Below are 25,224 nucleotides of genomic sequence, written 5' to 3' on the forward strand. Positions count from 1 at the left end.
ATATGTGTCCATGTTACAGGTTGTTATATGTGTCCATGTTACAGGTTGTTACATGTGTCCATGTTACATGCTGTTATATGTGTCCATGTTACAGGTTGTTATATGTGTCCATGTTACAGGTTGTTATATGTGTCCATGTTACATGTTGTTATATGTGTCCATGTTACATGTTGTTATATGTGTCCATGTTACAGGTTGTTACATGTGTCCATGTTACATGTTGTTATATGTGTCCATGTTACATGCTACATGTGTCCATGTTACAGGTTTTTATATGTGTCCATGTTACAGGTTGTTACATGTGTCCATGTTACATGCTATATGTGTCCATGTTACAGACTGTTACATGTGTCCATGTTACAGACTGTTACATGTTACAGACTGTTACATGTGTCCATGTTACAGACTGTTACTGATCTGTATAAATGATGGTGGAGGAACAAGGATCCAGGTACAGAGTCAGCATTAGATATCACATTAGTGTCTCATGCATTGGCTGGAGTAAGTCAATGGGAAGTGTTGACGGCTACAACAGTAGGCAGTGATCATGATCCAGTTCCATGTTTGATAGGAGAACAAGTGGAAGTCCGACCAGGAGGTGGAATCCCCAAATGGATCTTTAAAATGCAAACTGGGACGAGTTCCAAAAGTTAAGTGAGGGAACAATGACAAAGATCGACATTGCTGGAGATATAGATGACATAAACACGCAGGTAACTTCAGCAGTTATTATGGCAGCCAATGGATCTATACCCAGGAAGTAAGACACGTGTTCCATGGTGGACAGAGGCCTGCTGCCAGGCTGTTAAAAGACTATTCAGAAGAACCCATAACATTTGATTCAATATAAAAAGGCACAAGCAGTGGTAAGAAGAACAGACAAGCTAAGAGAGAGAGTTGGGGAAAAACTACTCCTGTGGGAGAGGTATGGGGGATGATGAAGAGGATGGGAGGAGATGGAAGGAAGCAGCTTACTATTGACTTACTATTCATAATGTCGCAGGCAACCGTGTTATAAAATCAATAAGGTACTTGAGGCAGTACTGTATCGTCAATAATGTACAGTTCAAGGGGTTAACACCTTGAACTGTACATCATTGACGATACAGTACTGCCTCGAGTACCTTATTGATTTTATAATACGGTACCTCGTAACTTATTGCTTAAATGAAAGTATAGAGTGAATATGGGTCTGTGAAGAGATGGACCGATGAGGCCAAGCTGGAGCTACAGTCCTGCTTTGCCTCCACTGATTGGAGTGTTTTTGAGGTGCTGCTACAGATCTGATGAGCTCACTGACACTGTGACATCTTATATCAGCTTTTGTGAGGACATGTGTGTGTCGACTAAAACCTTCTGCACATACAACAACAACAAACCCTGGTTCCCTGCAGGACTCAGGCAGCTCGGTCAGGCTAAAGAGGAGGCCTAGAGGTGAGGACAGGATTCTGTGCCAGGAACACACTGATGAGGGAGATCAAGGTAGCTAAGAAGAGCTTCACTGATAAGCTGGGGGAAAGTTTTCAGCCAACGACCCCTCGTCAGTCTGGAGAGGCCTGGAGGTTCTCACCAACTACAGGAGACCATTGCCCCCACTGAGGACAATCACCGACTGGCCAACGACCTGAATGTGTTCTACTGCAGGTTTGATGAGCTCTGGAAGAGGATGTGAGTCGACTCTTTCAGAGGCAGAAGACCAGGAAGGCTCCGGCCCAGAGAGTCTGTGTGACCAGCTGGCCTCCATCTTCACGGAGATCTTCAACCGATCACTGGAGCTGTGTGAAGTCCCTCCTGCTTCAAGCGCTACTTGATCACCCCGGTCCCCAAGAAGTCCTCCATCATAGGACTACATGACTACAGACCCGTCGCCCTGACGTCTGTGGTCATGAAGTCCTTTGAGAGACTGGTGTTGACCCGTCTGTAGACCCTCACACCCTGTAGACCCTCACACCCTGTAGACCCTCACACCCTGTAGACCCGCACACCCTGTAGACCCTCACACCCTGTAGACCCTCACACCCTGTAGACCCGCACACCCTACATACCCTCACACCCTGTAGACCCTCACACCCTACATACCCTCACACCCTGTAGACCCTCACACCCTGTAGACCCTCACACCCTACAGACCCTCACACCCTGTAGACCCTCACACCCTACAGACCCTCACACCCTGTAGACCCTGTAGACCCTCACACCCTACAGACCCTCACACCCTGTAGACCCTGTAGACCCTCACACCCTGTAGACCCTCACACCCTGTAGACCCTGTAGACCCTCACACCCTGTAGACCCTCACACCCTACAGACCCTCACACCCTGTAGACCCTCACACCCTACAGACCCTCACACCCTGTAGACCCTCACACCCTACAGACCCTCACACCCTACATACCCTCACACCCTGTAGACCCTCACACCCTACATACCCTCACACCCTGTAGACCCTCACACCCTACATACCCTCACACCCTACAGACCCTCACACCCTGTAGACCCTCACACCCTGTAGACCCTGTAGACCCTGTAGACCCTCACACCCTGCAGACCCTCACACCCTACAGACCCTCACACCCTGTAGACCCTCACACCCTGTAGACCCTGTAGACCCTGTAGACCCTCACACCCTACAGACCCTCACACCCTACAGACCCTCACACCCTACAGACCCTCACACCCTGTAGACCCTGTAGACCCTCACACCCTACAGACCCTCACACCCTGTAGACCCTCACACCCTACAGACCCTCACACCCTGTAGACCCTCACACCCTACAGACCCTCACACCCTGTAGACCCTGTAGACCCTCACACCCTGTAGACCCTCACACCCTACAGACCCTCACACCCTGTAGACCCTCACACCCTGTAGACCCTCACACCCTGTAGACCCTCACACCCTACAGACCCTCACACCCTGTAGACCCTCACACCCTGCAGACCCTCACACCCTGTAGACCCTCACACCCTGTAGACCCTCACACCCTACAGACCCTCACACCCTGTAGACCCTCACACCCTGTAGACCCTCACACCCTACAGACCCTCACACCCTGTAGACCCTCACACCCTACAGACCCTCACACCCTGTAGACCCTGTAGACCCTCACACCCTGTAGACCCTCACACCCTGTAGACCCTGTAGACCCTGTAGACCCTCACACCCTACAGACCCTCACACCCTGTAGACCCTCACACCCTACAGACCCTCACACCCTGTAGACCCTCACAGGGGTGTTCATGTGTGTGTGCGTATGTGTGTGTATGTGTGTGTGCGCGTGTGTGTGCGCGTGTGTGTGTGCGTATGTGTGTGTAAGTGTGTGTGTGCGCGCGTGTGCGTATGTGTGTGTGCATATGTGTGTGTGTGTGCGTATGTGTGTGTGTGTGTGTGCGTGTGTGTGTGTGTATGTGTGTGTATGTGTGTGTGTGCGTATGTGTGTGTGTGTGTGTGCGTGTGTGTGTATGTGTGTGTGTGCGTATGTGTGTGTGTGTATGTGTGTGTGCGTATGTGTGTGTGTGTGCGTGTGTGCGTGTGTGCGTATGTGTGTGTATGTATGTGTGTGTATGTGTGTGTGCGTGTGTGTGTGTATGTGTGTGTGCGTATGTGTGTGTGTGTGTGTGCGTGTGTGTGTGTGTGCGTATGTGTGTGTATGTGTGTGTATGTGTGTGTGTCCGCGTGTGTGTGTGCGTGTGTGCGTGTGTGTGTATGTGTGTGTGTGTGCGTATGTGTGTGTGTGTGCGTGTGTGTGTGTGTGTGCGTATGTGTGTGTATGTGTGTGTGTGTGCGTGTGTGTGTGTGTGTGTGTGCGTATGTGTGTGTGTGCGCGTGTGTGTGCGTATGTGTGCGTATGTGTGTGTGTGCGTGTGCGTGTGTGTGTGTGTGCGTATGTGTGTGTGTGTGCGTGTGCGTGTGTGTGTGCGTGTGCGTGTGTGCGTATGTGTGTGTATGTGTGTGTGTGCGCGTGTGTGTGTGTGTGCGTATGTGTGTATGTGTGTGTGTGTGTGTGTGTGTGTGTGTGTGCGTATGTGTGTGTATGTGTGTGTGTGCGTATGTGTGTGTGTGTGCGTGTGTGTGTATGCGTGTGTGTGCGTATGTGTGTGTGTGCGTGTGTGTGTATGTGTGTATGTGTGTGTATGTGTGTGTGTGCGTATGTGTGTGTGTGTGCGTGCGTGTGTGTGTGCGTGTGTGTGTGTGTGCGTATGTGTGTGTATGTGTGTGTGTGTGTGTGCGTGTGCGTGCGTGTGTGTGTGTGTGTGCATGTGTGTGTGTGACTAGACTTTCTTTTAGGCCATTTTTGAAACATTTTATAGAGGGACATTTTTTTGTGCGATGGGAAAAGTCATTCCATAATTTGGTTCCATAAATCTAATAGAAAAGTGACCTCTGCTAGTCAGTAATTTAGGAGGATGTGCATGTAGTGGTGAGGTGTGAGGAAGATGAGACGCAGAGAGAGAGGATGAGGAAGAACCTGAAGGTACTATGGTGCTGAGCATGAGGGAGCAGGTGAGAGCACTGCTAGCTTTCTTAAAGAACACGGGGTGTACAGGGCATGACTGAAATGTAGAGACACGGTACAGGGTTATTTATTTATTTATTGGTTTGTTTTGGGGTAAAGAGTGTAAGTCTGATCCATACATGTAATATAGCTATATTTAAATACTGTTTTTATACTTTTTCATATTGCTATTGCATTCTTCTTACTGTTTATTTGTATTACTTGTTTTTTATTTACTACGTGTCTCTTGTGTTCACTGCTGCTGTAATCCTGCAAATTCCCCACTGCGGGTCTATTGCTTGTTCTCCTCCGGAGCAGAAGGTGGCGGTAACGCACCAACTGGATGGATGCCAGCCGCCGTTACTCTACAAGCAGAAGAAGAAGGAGAAGAAAAAGAAGGAGAAAAAGAAGAAGCGATCCATCTACGTTCCACCACTGAGTCACGTGCGATCGTCCCTCGATTGCTTTCCCCTGAAAACACCGGAAGCGGAAGCGAGAAGCGTTCTTAAGTCGCAACGAGGGAACCCACCCGGATCTCTTTGTAAACCCGCCGCGCGCTCAGATTCGTTCTCACTCGCGCTCGCTAAGTCACGCATCACCATGTCGTCGGAAGAGGGGAAACTGTACGTGGGAGGTCTGAGCTTCGACACCGATGAAGGAGGGCTGGCCGCGGCCTTCGCGAAGTTTGGAGCCATCGATAAATGTGACGTGATCATGGACAGAGAAACGGGCAGATCTCGGGGCTTCGGCTTCGTGAAATTCGAGAACTCCGAGGACGCCAAAGAAGCGATGAGCAGCATGGACGGGACCAGTCTGGACGGCCGCCAGATCCGCGTCAACGAAGCGAATAAGGGACGGGGCGGCGGTGGAGGCGGCGGCCAGAGGAGCTACGGCGGCGGCGGCGGCGGCGGCTACGGCGGTGGTGGCGGCGGCTACGGCGGCCAGAGGAGCTACGGCAGCGGCGGCTACGGGGGCGGCGGACAGGACCGGTACTAGGGTACCGTACGAGGCCGCAGTGGTTACTCCGCCCTACAGGGACAGCAACGAGTAAACACCGCCCCGGCGCGACGTGCCTCACGTGGCCCCGGCTGCGTATCTCAAACACGCGTTCTCCTCTAACAAAGATGGCCGCGATGCTGAGCTTCGTTTTTTTTTATTCCGTTTTTGTCGCTCGAGCATCTTAAGAAAAGAAATGTACACTTGAGTTTTTTTTATGTTCATTCCTCAAATAAACAATGTTACCATTCCAGTTAAGGACTCTTGTTTATATTTTATTCAAATGTGGTTTTGTTAACTGGACGTGAAAAAGGGTCCCCGCGTGGTCCCGGCCGCCGCCATTTTAGAGATTTATTTTATAAAGTTGTATTTCTGATGCGCTTTTTACTTTATTTATCCTCACAGACTTGTTGGGGGTTTATGCTAAATAAATGTGATTATGAAGCAGCTTAAAGTCTCCTGTGTTTTTTGTTTTTTTTAAAAGAGTGGATTCGAGATGAACTGATTAATCTGATCATGCGCGAGACCTGTGTCGTAGGAGGCCTTTCACAGGACCACGTGACGTCGACGAACCCGGAAGTAAACCTCTCCGTCCGCTTTTCTTTCTTCACATTTGGTATTTTAAAAGTACAGTTTAATAAATTGACAATAGCAAACGGCAAAATACATTAATTTACAGTTAAGCCAACAAGTCAGGAGGACACTGAAGCATGATTGTGTAATCATAAACATAAATTAAAGGTTTTTAGTTTGTACATTTCCATTTATGAATATACAAATTGTCAAAATTGATTAATACATATATAATATATGCCGTTTCCACAAATAACTCCTTTTAAATTCAGACTGAGACCTGATGCTTTTGAAAACAAAATAATTTTGATTGCATGTTTCACCTGTTTAATAAACAATCCTTTTGAAAACCAAAGATGAGTTGAGTACATCCGTGTTATTGTTGTTCCATAACTGAACTTTATTCTTCTTTTAATCCCTTTTGGCTTTTTGAACAATAAACGTACAAACATCTCAGATCATATTTACACTCATGTATGAAAACCTTTGTACACAGTATTTGTATTCGCTCCGTGTATCGTCTGCATTATTTTATAATAAACCAAATCATTACATTTCATAACAGGAGATCTGACAAACAGTGTGCTCATAGTAACCATAGTAACAGCATTATTCATGATGCATATCGCTCGTTTTGTAACAAGAAGTTGAATATATAGATGTTTTATAGGTCGACCTCCACACAATCAGATAAATATGAAGTATAAGTGAGCAATACATTACACACAGGGCCTTTGAAGTTAGTTAATCTCTACATACGATACATGATTTTGAAGTTTTACCATTTATACATTCAATATGTTGTCTCCATGTTACTTCATGATCAATCACAACCCATTCATATTTACAGCATCAAGCCCTAGAGCCTCTCACACTCAACCACCAGGGGGCGCCAGTGAGTCCCTGAGGGTTCAGGGCTGACGTTGGGATCGGGCCTCCGACTCAATGTTTTGGTCCCCGGCTGCTGATGGTGGTGATGATGATGATGATGATGATGATGATGGTGTCACCATGTCGTAGGCGAGGAGCTGGACATGACGACGTAGCTCGAGCATCTTAAAAGAAATGTACACTTGAGTTTTTTATATTCATTCATCAAACAAACAATGTTACCAATTCCAGTTAAGGACTCTTTGATTTGTTTATAATTTATTCCTGAAAGGTGTTTTTAACTAAACGTTATGGAGGAGCAGCAACGGCTCCCCGGTGGTCCCGACCGCCAACATTTAATATATTTATTTAATATATTTATATATCCAATGGACAAAGAAGCAGCTTAAAGGCTCCTGTGTGTTTTAAAGAGGATTGGAGATGAAGTGGTTAATCTCCTGCAGCTGGAGGCCTCTGTGTGCTGGAGCCTCTCAGGACCACGTGACGTCACCACCAGGTTCCAGGTGAACTGGTTTTAATGAACCGGTTCATGTTGGCGTCGCCTCTCAGGACGTGTTGACGAACTAGGAAACACACATTTCTGTCGCTTAGTCTCTGTCAGTCTCCGTGTCAGGAAGTGCATTTTACAGTAAACTGTTCCGTTTATAGTCGTTAAAAGAGAACCGTAAAAGAATGTGACAGAGACCGAAATGTGTGTTTCCTAGTTTATTTTATTATGTTTATTTAAAATGTCAAAGACTGTTCTGTTGACAATGCAAAATAAAAAGTAAAATAAAAAACAAACACAGGAGCCTTTGAGTTGCTTCATCGTCTATCAGATATACAAGTTTATAAAATAAATATATAAAATGTTGGCGGTCGGGACCACCGGGGAGCCGTTGCTGCTCCTCCATAACGTTTAGTTAAAACCACCTTTCAGGAATAAATTATAAACAAATCAAAGAGTCTTAACTGGAATTGGTAACATTGTTTATTTGAGGAATGAACACAAACAAGGGTACATTTCTTTTCTTAAAATAATCGAGCTACAAAAACAGAATTAAAATAACGAAGCTCAGCGATTGCTCTGAGAATTACTTTTAGTCTTGACCGGAGTATCCTCCGCGGCCACCGTATTCTCCGCCGCCGCCGTAGCCGCCGTAGCCCCCGCCGCCGCCGCCTCCGCGGCCGCCGTAGCCCCCGCCGCCGCCTCCGCGGCCGCCGTAGCCCCCGCCGTAGCCTCCGCGGCCGCCGTAGCCCCCGCCGTAGCCGCCGCCGCCTCCGCGGCCGCGCCCACCACCACCACCGCCGCGGCCTCCCGTATTCGCCGGCGCCACGGTGATGGATCTGCCTTCCAGGTCCGACTCGTTCAGGCACCTCTCCGCCTCTTTGGCGTCATCCGGGTTCTCGAATGTCACAAAGCCGAAGCCGCGAGACCTGCCCGTGTCTCTGTCCTTGACCACAACACATTCTGAGATGGCTCCATATTGACTGAAGGCCTCTCTCAAACCCGTGTCTTCGGTGTTGTAGTCCAGTCTTCCGATGAACAGTTTCCCCGACATGGTGAAGCGTGACTTAACGAGCTGGAGTCCCAACGAGTCTGAGCTTAAGTTTACAAAGAGATCCGGATTCTTGTTCTCTCCTCCGGTATTTTCAGAGGAATGTTTGAACTGAACAGAGAGACAGTTTAGTATTTGTACTCTGTGAAAAATACACTTTCATAACTATGGAACCAAATTTGAGCCATATGTTTTGTTCAATTGGAAAAAAAAGTTTTGAACCTGAAAAATCAAGTTTTGTTGAACTTTGAAAAATTAAACAATGTATTCGAAATACATAAAAATAAGTGTATGACGTTTTTGGGGGGCTTAAATATAATTTTGATTCAGTTCTGTTCAGGGCTGCAACAACGAATCGATAAAAATCGATTATCAAAAGAGTTGGCAACGAATTTCATCATCGATTCGTTGTATCACGTGATTATTACGCCAGTCAATAAGTCAATAATCACGGAGAAGAAAGAAATAGCCGAGCAACTGACCGGCAACGTGTCTGAGGTTGGAGTGAGACACAAGCTGAGGTCGTCTTCAATAGAACATCTTTGATGTGACGAGTAGAGTCTCGGCCAATCAGAGTTAAGATGTCTACAGCGGCTTCATTTCCCTCTAACTTGTTTTTAATGGAAGCTAGTCAGCTTGCTATCGCGTTAGCTAAGGTGTTTGGGTTGTGTATTGTGTTAAAGTTACGTTATGTTCCGCTACAGTTCAGTCTTACTTGTAAAAAACGTAAAGTGGTGAAACGTGCCGTCACCCCCCGTCTGGTTCAGTTCACCAGTCACTCTTAACGTTAAACCGGCTCACCGGAGGATCTGATAAAGGTTTTTATTACTCAAAGGAGAATGAAGCAGATCACGTAGTTGGGCTTAGCCAACAACATGACGTCGTGGTCATAAGAGACCCAGATATTGATCAGATGATGTGAAGGAAAGTGTCCATCGCACACAGGAGCGTTACACCTCACGGACTTTGCTTCACAACATCCACCACATGTCTCCGTCTCCCCCACAGGGAGAGTGGTTGGAGGGGGAGTTTCCACATGTTTCCTTGGCACGAGGCAGGAATGGAGTGGAAGGACTTGTTGGACTGGCTCTCTGACCTCAGGCCTGCAGAGGCTCCTGGGAGCCTGGGCAGGGAGAAAGGCGACGTATACAAAACAAAATGTACATGAATAACAACAGTAAAGAGAGTTACGCAACCTACGTTCAATCAAAACATATGCACTCAAGCAGGAGGCCATCCAGGGCATTACACCTGATTTTGCGTCCTCAAGAATTACCCACAATTCATAGTGATGAGACGTTAAACACGCAATGGAAGAATGGAGACGTAAAATAAAGGTAAACAAAGAGGCACGTGGTGTTCAGCCCGATAAATAACATTTACACAAGAATTACGGATTAAAGATGGAACATAAAAATACATGAAATCAGGGAAATGCAAGCAGATATTATAAATATAATATCTTTTGACACACATTTATTCATCAAACATGTTGTTTTGTTATTGAAGCCGTTTTGACAAAAATGAGTCAATAGATTATTTTATACGACGTCTCATCTCGTGAAGGGTTCAGGGTTCAGGGTTCAGGGTTCAGGGTTCAGGGTCTGAGGGTTCAGGGTTCAGGGTCTGAGGGTTCAGGGTCTGAGGGTTCAGGGTTCAGGGTCTGAGGGTTCAGGGTTCAGGGTTCAGGGTCTGAGGCTTCAGGGTCTGAGGGTTCAGGGTCTGAGGGTTCAGGGTTTAGGGGACATTGGGATCGGGCCTCCGACTCCACCGCAGTTTTGTGTCACCGTCTACTGCCGGGACAGCGGAGCACGTTCTCCAACAGACTCATCCAGCTCCGCTGTCCCCAGGACCGTTACAGGAGAACATTGAGTGTGTGAGCTGCTACCTGGAACACATGAATGAAGGGTCTCTATCAACGCCCCTGATGATGATGGTGCTGCTGCCGCTCCTCTCCTCTGCATTCCAGGTGAGGCGCAGCTCTTTGGAACTGCTGTCAACCCGCCGCGCTCAGACTTGTTTGGACTCCGGTTCGTTAAGTCGGGCACCATGTCGGGCGAGGGGAGGCTGTACGTCGGGGGATTGAGCTGCGAAACCGGCGGCGGAAGATACTCCGGTCAAGACTAACTCAGGGCCATCTGGACTCTGGAAGCTGCCGCGTGATCCGCTGAGCTTCGTTTTTTATTATGTTTTTGTAGCTCGAGTATTTTAAGAAAAGAAATGTACACTTGAGTTTTTTATATTCATTCATCAAATAAACAATGTTACCAATTCCAGTTAAGGACTCTTTGATTTGTTTATAATTTATTCCTGAAAGGTGTTTTTAACTAAACGTTATGGAGGAGCAGCAACGGCTCCCCGGTGGTCCCGACCGCCAACATTTAATATATTTATTTAATATATTTATATATCCAATGGACAAAGAAGCAGCTTAAAGGCTCCTGTGTGTTTTAAAGAGGATTGGAGATGAAGTGGTTAATCTCCTGCAGCTGGAGGCCTCTGTGTGCTGGAGCCTCTCAGGACCACGTGACGTCACCACCAGGTTCCAGGTGAACTGGTTTTAATGAACCGGTTCATGTTGGCGTCGCCTCTCAGGACGTGTTGACGAACTAGGAAACACACATTTCTGTCGCTTAGTCTCTGTCACATTTTAGCGACTATAAACAGAACAGTTTAGTGTGTCTTTGGAAACATTAGGATGGAGCGGCTGGCTGCAGCATTCCTTTAGGATTTCAACAGATTACCACGAAACGGCATCATCTTCATTACGAGAATATCACTGGACTAGTGTACGACCGTTACCCCTAAGTGGCCCCTGACCTAGTGTACGACCCCTTGGTGAGGACATTTGATGTATTATCTAATATCTGTATTTATCTGATGTCACATGATATACTGTATATATATATATATATATATATATATATATATATATATATATATATATATATATATATATATGTGTGTATATATATACATATACATATATATATATATATATATATATATATATATATATATATATATATATATATATATATATATATGTATATATACACACACATATATACAAAAAAAGTCCCCCAGGGTAATTAAATAAACGTTTTAATGATGAGATGAATGTACGTAGTCTTTAATATGAATATGATATATATGTATATATATGTGTGTATATATATACATATATATATATATATATACATATATATATATATATATATATATGTATATATACACACATATATATATATATATATATATATATATGTATATATACACACATATATATATATATATATATATATATATATATATATATATATATATATATATATATATATGTGTGTGTATATATACATATATATATATATATATATATATATATATATATATATATATGTATATATATATACACATATATATACATATATATCATATTCATATTAAAGACTACGTACATTCATCTCATCATTAAAACGTTTATTTAATTACCCTGGGGGACTTTTTTTGCTACAGGATCATTTAAACATACAGGTAAACAATAAAATATAATAAGAAATGCACAATATATACAACAAATATAATAAACTAATAGGAAATATAGACAATAGAATAAAATAAGAAAATGCAAAATCCGTTTATAAAAATCATAAGAAAAATGCAGAAGATATACAAAGTACTTATACTTATTGACAATATATGAAATCGTACTTGTTCAATAGTTGAAGAAAGAATTATAATAAATAAAAATAAATAAGAAACTCACTCAGTTCGGTACGGAAGCGCATTGCATTCACTGGATAAAAAAAAATAGACCCCTGATCTCGTAATTACGAGAAAAGAAAAAGGAAACGTCTGTAAATCCTCTCAGTGGCAATGATGGAAGAACTGTGCGGCACCTGTTAAACATCCTAGATCCTCAAGGAGTAGCTAAGGCAACGGAACCATCTAAGAAGACGCCTGTACAGATCTCGTAACTACGAGATCAGGATGTCGTAACTACGAGAAAAGGGGTCTATTTTTTTATCCAGTGTACGCAATGCGCTTTCGTAGTTCGGAACCTTCCGAAGCGAAAAGCATTCTGACTGGGGGAAGGTAAATAAAACGTACACTTCCGGTGTCCGTTAAACGTACTTCCGGTTTAGATAGCGCTCTCCTGATAGCTGCGCGCGGCCAACCGCTCGCGTGATTCTCTTGTCAAACTCACAGCAGGAGCTCCCGCTCGCCGCCATGTTGTTTTCTCCACGGAGGAAACGGGGTTCGGTGTCGTGCCGCTAACTGCCACCGAGGCGCGAGACTGTTCTGGGCTGGGATACATCCGGAATGCCCTGAGGACTACAAGAGGACGACGGAGGACTACAAAGATGGAGGAGAAGGCGCTAGAAGTCTACGGTGAGAGGAACTCCCAACAACTCCCTGCTTTAATCTGATTAAATGACGTCACGCAGTTAGCTGCTGGAGCCGAAGATACATATGAGATTTATTGAATGGAGTTTAGTGAGAGCGGAGTGAAGGCCACACGTTAGACTTCTTTATACACAGTAGAGGAGTTACTGAGTGGAGTCTGGTGAGGTTGGAGTAACTGAATCCTTCCTCTTTTTAAAATGGTTATTTCCAGGCCTGGAAAAGTCCTTGAAAAAAATAAAATCCAAAAGTCATGTAAATGTGTTATATTCATGTGTTCATGTCGTTCATTTACACTGAGTTTGAATGCCGGATCCTCTGTGGATTAAACACTGTACATGTTTATAGTTATCTACACTTAACATATCATATTACATACATTATTTGCATTTTTGCACTCTCCTATTGTTTGTTGTTGTTATTGTTGTTGTTTTTATTTACACCTCACACACTTAATATTCACATAAATACTTGCACTCTTGCACTTCTACTGTTTAAGTTAATTTAATTTAATTCCTAAATTAATACTCTGTTATTCTTTCTTTCATCCAGCTATTTTATTGTTGTTGTTTTTTTTAATCTTTATTCTATTAGTATTATTATTGCATATATCTTTCATCCCTGTTTTTTTTATATCTTATTTTCTGTGTAAATAGCTGCTACGTGACACGAAATTTCCCCTTGGGGATTAATAAAGTATATATTCATTCATTCATTCATGAATATGCTTTTAAAAGAAAGACTCAGCATACATACAGGCATCTATATAAATGTTTATTCTTTTAATCAAACTATTGTCTCATTCATTTGTGTCATTTAAGGTTTACTGTATGCTTTGTGTTCTCATTGTTAGTTTAAATACTACATTCACTCACTAAATGTTTGTCATGGACATTCGGTTTAAAGTCCTGGATCCACCGGTCAGGATGTGTCTGAACCTGTTTCTCATCGTCTCGTTCCTCCAGACGTGATCCGGTCGATCCGGGACCCGGAGAAGCCCAACACCCTGGAGGAGCTGGACGTGGTGACGGAGAAATGCGTGGAGGTCCGGCAGCTCGGGGAGGAAGAGTTCCTCATCGTCATCAAGTTCTCTCCCACCGTCCCTCACTGCTCTCTGGCCACGCTGATCGGTGAGTCTGACCCACACCGTCCACACAGGTCAGGCCTTCAGGTTGATCCACACTGTCCTCACATTGCTGAAGATGTCAAAAGAACCGACGCTTTAAAACCACAAAGACCAGGAAAGAAACATCAATGAAGCGCTGTGTGTTGGATTTAATGGACGGATCTGTCGCTCAGCATGAAATAAAAACCGGTTTGGTGACAAAGTACTGACGTCACACTCTGACATATCTTACCAGTAAAAGTCATTTAAAAGCCGTAGTGGAGTATGTTAACAACAATGTACATGAAGTCCTAAAACTACATCTATGACCAAACTCCTCCTCTGTGTTCTCCTCTTCATGAGAGTTTGATCGTTATAAACGGGTACAACGGCAATACAATGTCACAAAATTGTCTTTATTCTTGTTCTATAATTTCATAAATACAACAAACTATAGTTTTTGTATTTATAATATGACTATATATAACACTTTATAAGCTGTGACATTTGTTTTGGTGTAAAAAAGGCAGAATGTCTGTTTGGACATGAAAGGCTGCTGACCTCTGACCTAGAGACAACAGGAAGTCCTCTGCTGACACCTGGTGGCGGACGAAGGCAACGCCACCTTACCGCTCACATGATGCATTATGACGTCATCGTAATGTGATGAAAGCAGATTTAAGTGTTTATTATTGCATTCATGAACAACTATGACTACGTACATAATGAGATTAAATAGTAATAAACTCTAATAACATGAAATATGTTTTGGACTTCAATTAAATTATTGCAGAATATTTTTCCCATATGCCAGAAGTCGTGAATGAGGAAATGTATCGCTTTAAAAAATATATAATAAATCTAATTATTATTAAATGTGCGAGGTGGTAGAAAGCCAGCTTACACATCCTCTCTGTCTCCTCCTGTGAGAGGAGGAAACCAGAGGATGACTTCCTGTTGCAGCTCTTTATTTAACCTTTGACCCTCACACTGAAGACACTGGTTCACATCCCTGCACTGGGATTCAACCCCATGCTAACGTCTCGTCTCTGTCTGCAGGCCTCTGCCTCCAAGTGAAGCTGCAGCGCTGTCTGCCCTTCAAACACAAGGTGAGCACAGTGACCTTCTGCCCTCTAGGGGTCAAGGTCGCGCTGTGGATGAGAGATGATCAATACAGAGGGAGGCGGGGGGGGACCCCTCCAGAATAAAAGCCCGTCATGATTCTAATGATATAAACGTGTTGTTCCCTCTTCCTTTGGTCTAGAAGGAAATTAATGCATTTGATTTCACTTTGTTCTGGAATTTAATCTCCTGAATAAATAAATAGAATAAAACCGTTTAAGGTGCGTTGTTGTTCTTTCTCTTCTCAGCTGGAGATCTACATTTCAGAAGGAACTCATTCCACTGAAGAAGATAGTAAGTCCCTTAGTTATGTTTAATAAAGATGATTAATACTTGGTTATGTGTGATATAGATGGTGAAATACTTCACCAGTAACGTTATCAGGTCACAGATTGGGTCTAAAGCCAAAACCCTGTGTCTCAGTCAACAAGCAGATCAACGATAAGGAGCGCGTGGCGGCCGCCATGGAGAACCCCGGCCTGAGGGACATCGTGGAGCAGTGCGTCACCGAGCCCGACGACTGAGGCTCCGCCCACCCGGAGGTTTACCCTGCTTGAAGCTCCGCCCACCCGGAGGTTTATCCTTCATGAACACTGAGCGGGGCGCTGACGAGCACCGGGGTTTAAGAAGTCTTTCTTCTGATTGCAGTCGTCACATCACCGTCTGACAGAGAAACATTTTCATGTCTGCATCCTCATCACTTGTGTGTCAAAATGGAGGACAATCTTTTTTGTGTGTCCAATCTATCATATTTTTTCTGTGAATGTAAATGATCTTTAGTTTGTTCGTTATAAAAAAGTTTCTCTGGTTGTATAGACGTCTCTGCTTCATGTGTTAAAGCTGCATTCTCTCTCCTGACCACCAGGGGGCGACTCCTCTGGTTGTATAGAAGTCTCTGCTTCATGTGTTAAAGCTGAAACTGGTCGTTCTTCTTCTTCTGCGCTCTCAGCAGACACATGTTGGGAATGCGTCTCTCTTCTGTTCTCACGTTCTGGGATGAGGAACGTTTGGGCTGTGATCCATTTCTCAGCCTCCATGTGAGACTCTGATCTTTTAGAGGTGATTATTTTTAAATAAAAAAAAGATGATTTGAAGTTGCTCTGAGTCGTGTTGTCTTTGGCTTAAAGGTCGTTCTTTACCATAAACACATTATTATTATTATTACCACTATCTTCATCATTACTGTCATTCCCCTAAACAGTTCACACCTGAAGGGCAGAACAGTGATGAGCAATGAGATGTTATAGTTATGAACGTCTGACCTGTAGCTGTAACGACCCAGCTGCACCTGAAGGGGGCGCTGCTGGCCTGAATGCACCACAACACAATGAACACCATTATAACCACAAGTCTGCTTTCAGTCCAGAGTTTCAGAGGAGAATACACCTCCATCCTCACGGGAGGAGAGGAGGAGAGGAGAGGAGGAGGAGAGGAGGATTAGAGGAGGAGAGGAGATGAGAGGAGGAGGCGAGGAGATGAGATGAGGAGACGAGGAGATGAGGAGACGAGGAGATGAGAGGAGGAGAGGAGAGGTGGAGACGAGAGGAGAGGAGGAGGCGAGCTGAACAGCATGTATTTAATTTAAAGGAATCTTCCCCAAACACCTGTCAATCACCTCAACCCTGGATGCTGATTGGATGAACCGAGGCAGAGGTTAGATTCCTCACGAGCAAACAGATGAACGGACCGGATCTTCTTCTTCTCCTCCTCCTCCTCCTCCTCCTCTTCCTCCTCCTCCTTCCCTTCTTTCTTTTGGCCTCGCCGCGGTCAAGGAGAAGTAGTTAAGGAAGGAAAAGGCTCGTTCCCTAAGGCCTTGAGCCCTCGGGGACTAAACTGGGGTTTATTTCACAGATTATTCTTCAGGTTCTTTCCTCACGAGACGTCAAATAATCAGTTTACTCCTTTTTATCAAAACGACTTCAATCACAAAAGTAAAATAAACACTTTGATAAAGTCTGATGTGGAGATTCATCAAGTATTTATAAAGTAAAGGACATTCTTTCCAAGGAATGAATCTCCTAACACACACCTTGTTTACACTTCCTTTGTCTTACTGACTGTACATGATGTGTTCAGGGACCGTAGGAGAGATGATACCTGACGATGATGATGGTTTTCACAGCTCCTTGCTGCCATAAACGGTGCAGTTTCCCTCCGGCGGCTTTTTAATGAGCGTAACCCCAGCGCCGCGAAACAAGTGTGCTTGAGATACTGAGGAGGGGAGCATCTGCTCCTGCATCTTCCTCTCAGCGCTCCTCTTCCTCAGCACTCATCTTCCTCTCAGCGCTCCTCTTCCTCAGCGCTCCTCTTCCTCAGCACTCATCTTCCTCTCAGCGCTCCTCTTCCTCAGCGCTCCTCTTCCTCAGCACTCATCTTCCTCTCAGCGCTCATCTTCCTCCATGTGATGCTGAGGAAGAGTGTGATAGCAGGTTAACACAATGTTTGTTTTACCTTAATCTCAGGGTTATATTTATATATATATAATAATAATTATAATAATAATAATCCTTTAGGTGAGTGTATATATATATATATATATATATATATATATATATATATATATATATATATATATATATATATATATATATATATATATAAGGATTATTAGGAACACCATACTAATACTGTGTTTGACCCCCTTTCGCCTTCAGAACTGCCTTAATTCTACGTGGCATTGATTCAACAAGGTGCTGAAAGCATTCTTTAGAAATGTTGGCCCATATTGATAGGATAGCATCTTGCAGTTGATGGAGATTTGTGGGATGCACATCCAGGGCACGAAGCTCCCGTTCCACCACATCCCAAAGATGCTCTATTGGGTTGAGATCTGGTGACTGTGGGGCCATTTTAGTACAGTGAACTCATCGTCATGTTCAAGAAACCAATTAGAAATGATTGGAGCTTTGTGACATGGTGCATTATCCTGCTGGAAGTAGCCATCAGAGGATGGGTACATGGTGGCCATAAAGGGATAGACATGGTCAGAAACAATGCTCAGGTAGGCCGTGGCATTTAAACGATGCCCAATTGGCACTAAGGGGCCTAAATTGTGCCAAGAAAACATCCCCACACCATTACACCACCACCAGCCTGCACAGTGGTAACAAGGCATGATGGATCCATGTTCTCATTCTGTTTACGCCAAATTCTGACTCTACCATCTGAATGTCTCAACAGAAATAGAGACTCATCAGACCAGGCAACATTTTTCCAGTCTTCAACTGTCCAATTTTGGTGAGCTCTTGCAAATTGTAGCCTCTTGTTCCTATTTGTAGTGGAGATGAGTGGTACCCGGTGGGGTCTTCTGCTGTTGTAGCCCATCCGCCTCAAGGTTGTGCGTGTTGTGTCTTCACAAATGCTTTGCTGCATACCTCGGTTGTAACGAGTGGTTATTTCAGTCAAAGTTGCTCTTCTATCAGCTTGAATCAGTCGGCCCATTCTCCTCTGACCTCTAGCATCAACAAGGCATTTCCGCCCACAGGACTGCTGCATCCTGGATGTTTTTCCCTTTTCACACCATTCTTTGTTAACCCTAGAAATGGTTGTGCGTGAAAATCCCAGTAACTGAGCAGATTGTGAAATACTCAGACCGGCCCGTCTGGCACCAACAACCATGCCACGCTCAAAATTGCTTAAATCACCTTTCTTTCCCATTCTGACATTCAGTTTGGAGTTCAGGAGATTGTCTTGACCAGGACCACACCCCTAAATGCATTGAAGCAACTGCCATGTGATTGGTTGATTAGATAATTGCATTAATGAGAAATTGAACAGGTGTTCCTAATAATCCTATAGGTGAGTGTATATATATATATATATATATATATATATATATATATATATATATATATATATATATATATATATATATATATAGATATCACAAATCCAGTTTGAGGCTGAAAGAAAAAAATAAAAGAATAACCATGTTTTTCCTGGAAACTAAATATCCAGAAAAAAATGGTTTCCATTATCAGAGTTACACAAGAAAACTATCAACCACAGCTGAAACAACACACACACACACACACACACACACACACACACACACACACACACACACACACACACGCACACACACACACACACACCACACACACACACACACACACACACACACACACGCACACACACACCACACACACCACACACACACACACACACACACACACACACACACACACACACACACACACACACACACACAAACACTAACTGACATCTGTCATATTTAACTGATTCCTTTAAAAGTACAAATTCGCTGTATTAATAAAGTATTCACTCTATTAATAAAGTATTCGCCGTATTAATGAAGTACTCCCAGACCTCCAGAACCTTCTCTGTTCGAGGATCTGCTGGGGCCAGAAAATAGTGAATTATTTAAGCATTTGTTTTGTGTATTTATGCATTTTTACATCTGAAAATGCGAAGGGCATAAACCTGCTGATAACATATTCACCTCACGTGCTGTTGTTTATTCATGAGACGGTTCGGCTTCACTGATCAGCCTCCACGCCGTGGCCTCCTGCTCTCTTTATTTAAGAATAAATATGCTATATTGAATAGAATCTGCAATATAGTATATTTCTCCTGAGACACAAACCCATTCCACCATGTACTTCTGTTCTTTGCCGACACGTCACGGCTGCTTCGTGAAAAAACTCAAACGACTCTGGTTGTATAGAAGTCTATGCTTCATGTGTTGAAGCTGCATTCTCTGTCTTCACCACCAGGGTGCGACTCCTCTGGTTGTATAGAAGTCTATGCTTCATGTGTTAAAGCTGCATTCTCTCTCCTGACCACCAGGGGGTGACTCCTCTGGTTGTATAGAAGTCTATGCTTCATGTGTTAAAGCTGCATTCTCTCTCCTAACCACCAGGGGGCAACTCCTCTGGTTGTATAGAAGTCTATGCTTCATGTGTTAAAGCTGCATTCTCTCTCCTGACCACCAGGGGGCAACTCCTCTGGTTGTATAGAAGTCTATGCTTCATGTGTTAAAGCTGCATTCTCTCTCCTGACCACCAGGGGGCGGCAACTCTGGTTGTATAGAAGTCAATGCTTCATGTGTTAATGATGCATTCTCTCTCTTGACGACCAGGGGGTGACTCCTCTGGTTGTATAGAAGTCTATGGTTCATGTGCATATAAACCATTTAATTTTAACACGTGAACCTGTAACTCCACAAAGGCCTCAACGGGTCCATTCGGAGCTCCTGGTCCCCAGCAGAAGAACCACCAGAACCACAAAGTCCCAGTTCAATGTTCTCCAGTACATTATCAGCCTTGTGGCTCTGCGTGTGGATTGTTACAGACGTATTAGTGAGGCAGCTTCCAGCTCCGCCCTGGAACAACATCATGATCATTATCGTTCATGTTCAGATGAACTGTGTGTTCAATAAGGGAACCGGTTTCATCTGGATCAGGGTCATCAGGGTCTCCTTTCGTTCATTCTTTCTGTCAGCTCCACTTTTGTGTGTGTGTGTGTGTGTGTGTGTGTGTGTGTGTGTGTGTGTGTGTGTGTGTGTGTGTGTATAGAACTAACTATAAAACTATGACTGTACAAGTATAACTATAACACTATAACTATAAAACTATGACTATACAAGTATAACTATAACACTATAACTATACCTATAAAACTATATACTGTATATATAGAACTATGACTATACAGTATAACTATAGTATAACTATACAACTATAACTATACAACTATAAAACTATGACTATACAACTACAACTATAAAACTATGACTATAAAACTATAACTATAAAACTATAACTATAACACTATAACACTATAACTATAACACTATAACTATATAATTATAAAACTATAACATGCTTCTCAGCGGTCAGACGTGTCTCATTAACTTCAGGGATTCTTTAGATTCATTCTGGAAAATAACCATCTGTGAACTTTTTAAACTGGGTTTATTGTCATTTTAGTGACACCGTACAATACACACAAACCATTACACACATAAATATGTCAACCTTTGTACAGACAAGTAATAGCAACAATACGTGTGTGAGACATCATAATAAAATACATTAATAAGGAACATAACGGGGAAGTTTGTTCATGTGGCTCTTTGCAAAGATTGTATGGAGAAAGAAATGTCCCCATTTCAGCGTGAGCCGATATTAATAATTTACCCCGCGTCCTCAGATGAATGAATGTCTTTCTAGACTTTAAGTCCTTTTGCTCCCAAAGTCCAGGAAAGTTATTTAAGATGAAAACAAAGTTAGACCAGATTTGTGTGAATAAAACGTGTTTTGAACACATGGAGTCTTCGTTGTCCAACATTTCTCACACAGAAATACATTATTATGTTATTTGTTCTCGCCCTAAATCCAGCGTTTGTCAGTCGGGCGTTGACCAGAACTAAGACGCCACATTCGCTGAGCTTCCTGTTGTGATGGCGAGCCGGCGTCTCGTTAACGTGATGAACGACCAGCTGGAGACAGACAACACATTTAGAACAAACACGTAGGAATACATCTCTGATGCTGAGATGAACCCTGATGCTGAAGGTCATCGTTTGAGACGCTGAACTTGAATAATGTTGAAATTAATTGACTGAAATGGCTAGAAGAAATAAAAGCAACAACATTCAGGGGAATACATGAATAAATCTCATTAAAGAGCAGAACAGTTTGATATTTGAATGGTTTCTACTGCAGAAAGTATGCAGAACTATAACAAGTACTAGTACTTTGTACTTAACACAGATATTAAAACAATGAACTCTCAAATACAACAAAAACTAACAGAGAACCTCTCAACCAGAACATGGAGTGCTTCTTCAACTCAAACATCTAAATCACTGCAGTCAGAACATGTTATTCTCTCTCCTCTCTGTCAGGTGTGATCAGCATCTTCTCCCCCCTCCTCCTCTTCCTCCTCCACCTCCTCCTCCTCTTCCTCCAGGGCGTGGTATTGCTGGACCCTCTGGAATGAAGGGGAGCATGGGAGAACCAGAACTGAGAGGGGCAGTAAAAAAAAGAGGTTTTCTAAAGGGACCCTGGTGTTCAGAGACACTACCTCTTTAGTCCACAGGGGGCACTAGAACCAACACTACCTCTTTAGTCCACAGGGGGCGACAGAACCAACGCTACCTCTTTAGTCCACAGGGGGCGACAGAACCAACACTACCTCTTTAGTCCACAGGGGGCGACAGAACCAACGCTACCTCTTTAGTCCACAGGGGGCGACAGAACCAACACTACCTCTTTAGTCCACAGGGGGCACTAGAACCAACACTACCTCTTTAGTCCACAGGGGGCGACAGAACCAACGCTACCTCTTTAGTCCACAGGGGGCGACAGAACCAACACTACCTCTTTAGTCCACAGGGGGCGACAGAACCAACACTACCTCTTTAGTCCACAGGGGGTACTAGAACCAACACTACCTCTTTAGTCCACAGAGGGCACCAGAACCAACACTACCTCTTTAGTCCACAGAGGGCACCAGAACCAACACTACCTCTTTAGTCCACAGAGGGCACCAGAACCAACACTACCTTTTAGTCCACAGAGGGCACCAGAACCAACACTACCTCTTTAGTCCACAGGGGGCACCAGAACCAACACTACCTCGTTAGTCCACGGGGGGCACTCGAACCAACACTACCTCTTTAGTCCACAGGGGGCACTAGAACCAATACTACCTCTTTAGTCCACAGGGGGCGACAGAACCAACACTACCTCTTCAGTCCACAGGGGGCGACAGAACCAACACTACCTCTTTAGTCCACAGGGGGCGACAGAACCAACACTACCTCTTTAGTCCACAGGGGGCACCAGAACCAACACTACCTCTTTAGTCCACAGAGGGCACCAGAACCAACACTACCTCTTTAGTCCACAGAGGGCACCAGAACCAACACTACCTCTTTAATCCACAGAGGGCACCAGAACCAACACTACCTCTTTAGTCCACAGGGGGCACCAGAACCAACACTACCTCTTTAGTCCACAGAGGGCACCAGAACCAACACTACCTCTTTAGTCCACAGAGGGCACCAGAACCAACACTACCTCTTTAGTCCACAGGGGGCACCAGAACCAACACTACCTCGTTAGTCCACAGGGGGCACTCGAACCAACACTACCTCTTTAGTCCACAGGGGGCACTAGAACCAATACTACCTCTTTAGTCCACAGGGGGCGACAGAACCAACACTACCTCTTTAGTCCACAGGGGGCGACAGAACCAACACTACCTCTTCAGTCCACAGGGGGCGACAGAACCAACACTACCTCTTTAGTCCACAGGGGACGACAGAACCAACACTACCTCTTTAGTCCACAGGGGGCGACAGAACCAACACTACCTCTTTAGTCCACAGGGGGCACTAGAACCAACACTACCTCTTTAGTCCACAGAGGGCACCAGAACCAACACTACCTCTTTAGTCCACAGAGGGCACTAGAACCAATACTACCTCTTTAGTCCACAGGGGGCGACAGAACCAACACTACCTCTTTAGTCCACAGGGGGCGACAGAACCAATACTACCTCTTTAGTCCACAGGGGGCGACAGAACCAACACTACCTCTTTTGTCCACAGGGGGCACCAGAACCAACACTACCTCTTTAGTTCACAGGGGGCACCAGAACCAACACTACCTCTTTAGTTCACAGGGGGCACCAGAACCAACACTACCTCTTTAGTTCACAGGGGGCACCAGAACCAACACTACCTCTTTTGTCCACAGGGGGCACCAGAACCAACACAACCTCTTTAGTCCACAGGGGGCACTAGAACCAACACAACCTCTTTAGTCCACAGGGGGCACCAGAACCAACACTACCTCTTTAGTCCACAGGGGGCACCAGAACCAACACTACCTCTTTAGTCCACAGGGGGCACCAGAACCAACACTACCTCTTTAGTCCACAGGGGGCACCAGAACCAACACTACCTCTTTAGTCCACAGGGGGCACCAGAACCAATACTACCTCTTTAGTCCACAGGGGGTGCTAGAACCAACACTACCTCTTTAGTCCACAGGGGGCACCAGCATTAAAGGAAAGTTCATCATAGGAACTTTAAAATTAATTCCAATCAACACATTTTGAGACACATTTGGGATCTAAACTATTGCTATTGTATTGAAGCTGTACAGTAAGTACACCTCTGGGTTCTACTCTTAAAGTTATGTGCTTTAATAAAACACCATCAACTCAAGTTATGTGCTTTAATAAAACACCATCAACTCAAGTTATGTGCTTTAATAAAACATCATCAACTCAAGTTATGTGCTTTAATAAAACACCATCAACTCGAGTTATGTGCTTTAATAAAACATCATCAACTCAAGTTATGTGCTTTAATAAAACACCATCAACTCGAGTTATGTGCTTTAATAAAACATCATCAACTCAAGTTATGTGCTTTAATAAAACACCATCAACTCAAGTTATGTGCTTTAATAAAACACCATCAACTCAAGTTATGTGCTTTAATAAAACATCATCAACTCAAGTTATGTGCTTTAATAAACTCGCTGCTTCCTTCAGTGTGTGCAGCTGTTCACAGCTTTCAAAAACAGAAAAAGATAACGACTGGAAAAAGATAAGAACCCCAACTGTTCTGGTTAAACCAACAGAGCTGATCTTGTGAAATGAGAACCGGGAGGCGGAGCCAAACACACAGGAGCTGCTGGAGGGCGGAGCCTCTGAGCCGGAGCTCCTCCCCCCGGCGCTGTCATTCATTTCCTGTGCGACAGCAGCGATTACTTCCTGTTTAGGAACACAAACATCGGGCCGAGGCGTGGAACCTTCTTCCCTCCAGTCAATAATCCGCAGCGCGTTAATTACAAACTGATAAGCAACTTAGAACGCCGGCCGGGAGAGAGCGAGATAAGAGGAGCGCCATAAAGCATGCTGGGTAACGACTTATTGATCATTATCTTAATTAAACCAGGCAAAACCATTCCATTCACGAGAGCACTTGGTTCTCACACAGGTCCTGTGTGTGTTGGCTCCATCCCTCTGGTAGTATTATGAAGCTTGTCAAACAAAGCTCCTGATGGCGACTCATCCTGAGAGACGACAACACAACGGGTTCTGTAATCCTTCTGGA

The 25,224-nt window shown here is 44.2% G+C and overlaps 3 protein-coding genes across 3 annotated transcripts; 2 read left to right on the forward strand and 1 right to left on the reverse strand.

Annotated features, from left to right (window-relative positions):
- The first annotated feature begins 4,988 nt into the window (after positions 1-4,988).
- On the forward strand, positions 4,989-5,745 carry LOC306741588 (cold-inducible RNA-binding protein-like). Its single transcript, XM_079223894.1, has one exon. It carries the CDS (start codon positions 5,097-5,099, stop codon positions 5,490-5,492), a length of 396 nt encoding a protein of 131 aa, XP_079080020.1. The 5' UTR covers positions 4,989-5,096; the 3' UTR covers positions 5,493-5,745.
- Positions 5,746-6,444: 699 nt separating this feature from the next.
- LOC306741586 (RNA-binding protein 3-like) lies at positions 6,445-8,559 on the reverse strand. Its single transcript, XM_079223892.1, has 2 exons — positions 8,034-8,559; positions 6,445-7,120 (listed from the first exon to the last, which is right to left on the reverse strand). The coding sequence occupies exon 1, from the start codon at positions 8,495-8,497 to the stop codon at positions 8,036-8,038; it is 462 nt and encodes a 153-aa protein (XP_079080018.1). The 5' UTR covers positions 8,498-8,559; the 3' UTR covers positions 6,445-7,120; positions 8,034-8,035.
- Positions 8,560-12,649: 4,090 nt separating this feature from the next.
- Positions 12,650-16,214, forward strand: ciao2a (cytosolic iron-sulfur assembly component 2A). The gene is made up of 5 exons (XM_079223895.1): positions 12,650-12,886; positions 13,864-14,028; positions 15,063-15,112; positions 15,374-15,419; positions 15,549-16,214. Exons 1-5 carry the CDS (start codon positions 12,859-12,861, stop codon positions 15,647-15,649), a joined length of 390 nt encoding a protein of 129 aa, XP_079080021.1. The 5' UTR covers positions 12,650-12,858; the 3' UTR covers positions 15,650-16,214.
- Positions 16,215-25,224: the final 9,010 nt, after the last annotated feature.

This window comes from Taurulus bubalis (genome assembly GCF_910589615.1).
Source record: "Taurulus bubalis genome assembly, chromosome: 9".
NCBI lineage: Eukaryota > Metazoa > Chordata > Actinopteri > Perciformes > Cottidae > Taurulus > Taurulus bubalis.

Bases quoted from the DNA above. Each gene is read 5' to 3' on its own strand.
- LOC306741588 (XM_079223894.1), top strand. From the start codon at position 5,097: ATGTCGTCGGAAGAGGGGAAACTGTACGTGGGAGGTCTGAGCTTCGAC.
- LOC306741586 (XM_079223892.1), bottom strand. From the start codon at position 8,497: ATGTCGGGGAAACTGTTCATCGGAAGACTGGACTACAACACCGAAGAC.
- ciao2a (XM_079223895.1), top strand. From the start codon at position 12,859: ATGGAGGAGAAGGCGCTAGAAGTCTACG. The intron at 12,887-13,863 runs GTGAGAGGAACT...TCGTTCCTCCAG, and splicing joins GAAGGCGCTAGAAGTCTACG to ACGTGATCCGGTCGATCCGG. The intron at 15,113-15,373 runs GTGAGCACAGTG...TTCTCTTCTCAG, and splicing joins GTCTGCCCTTCAAACACAAG to CTGGAGATCTACATTTCAGA.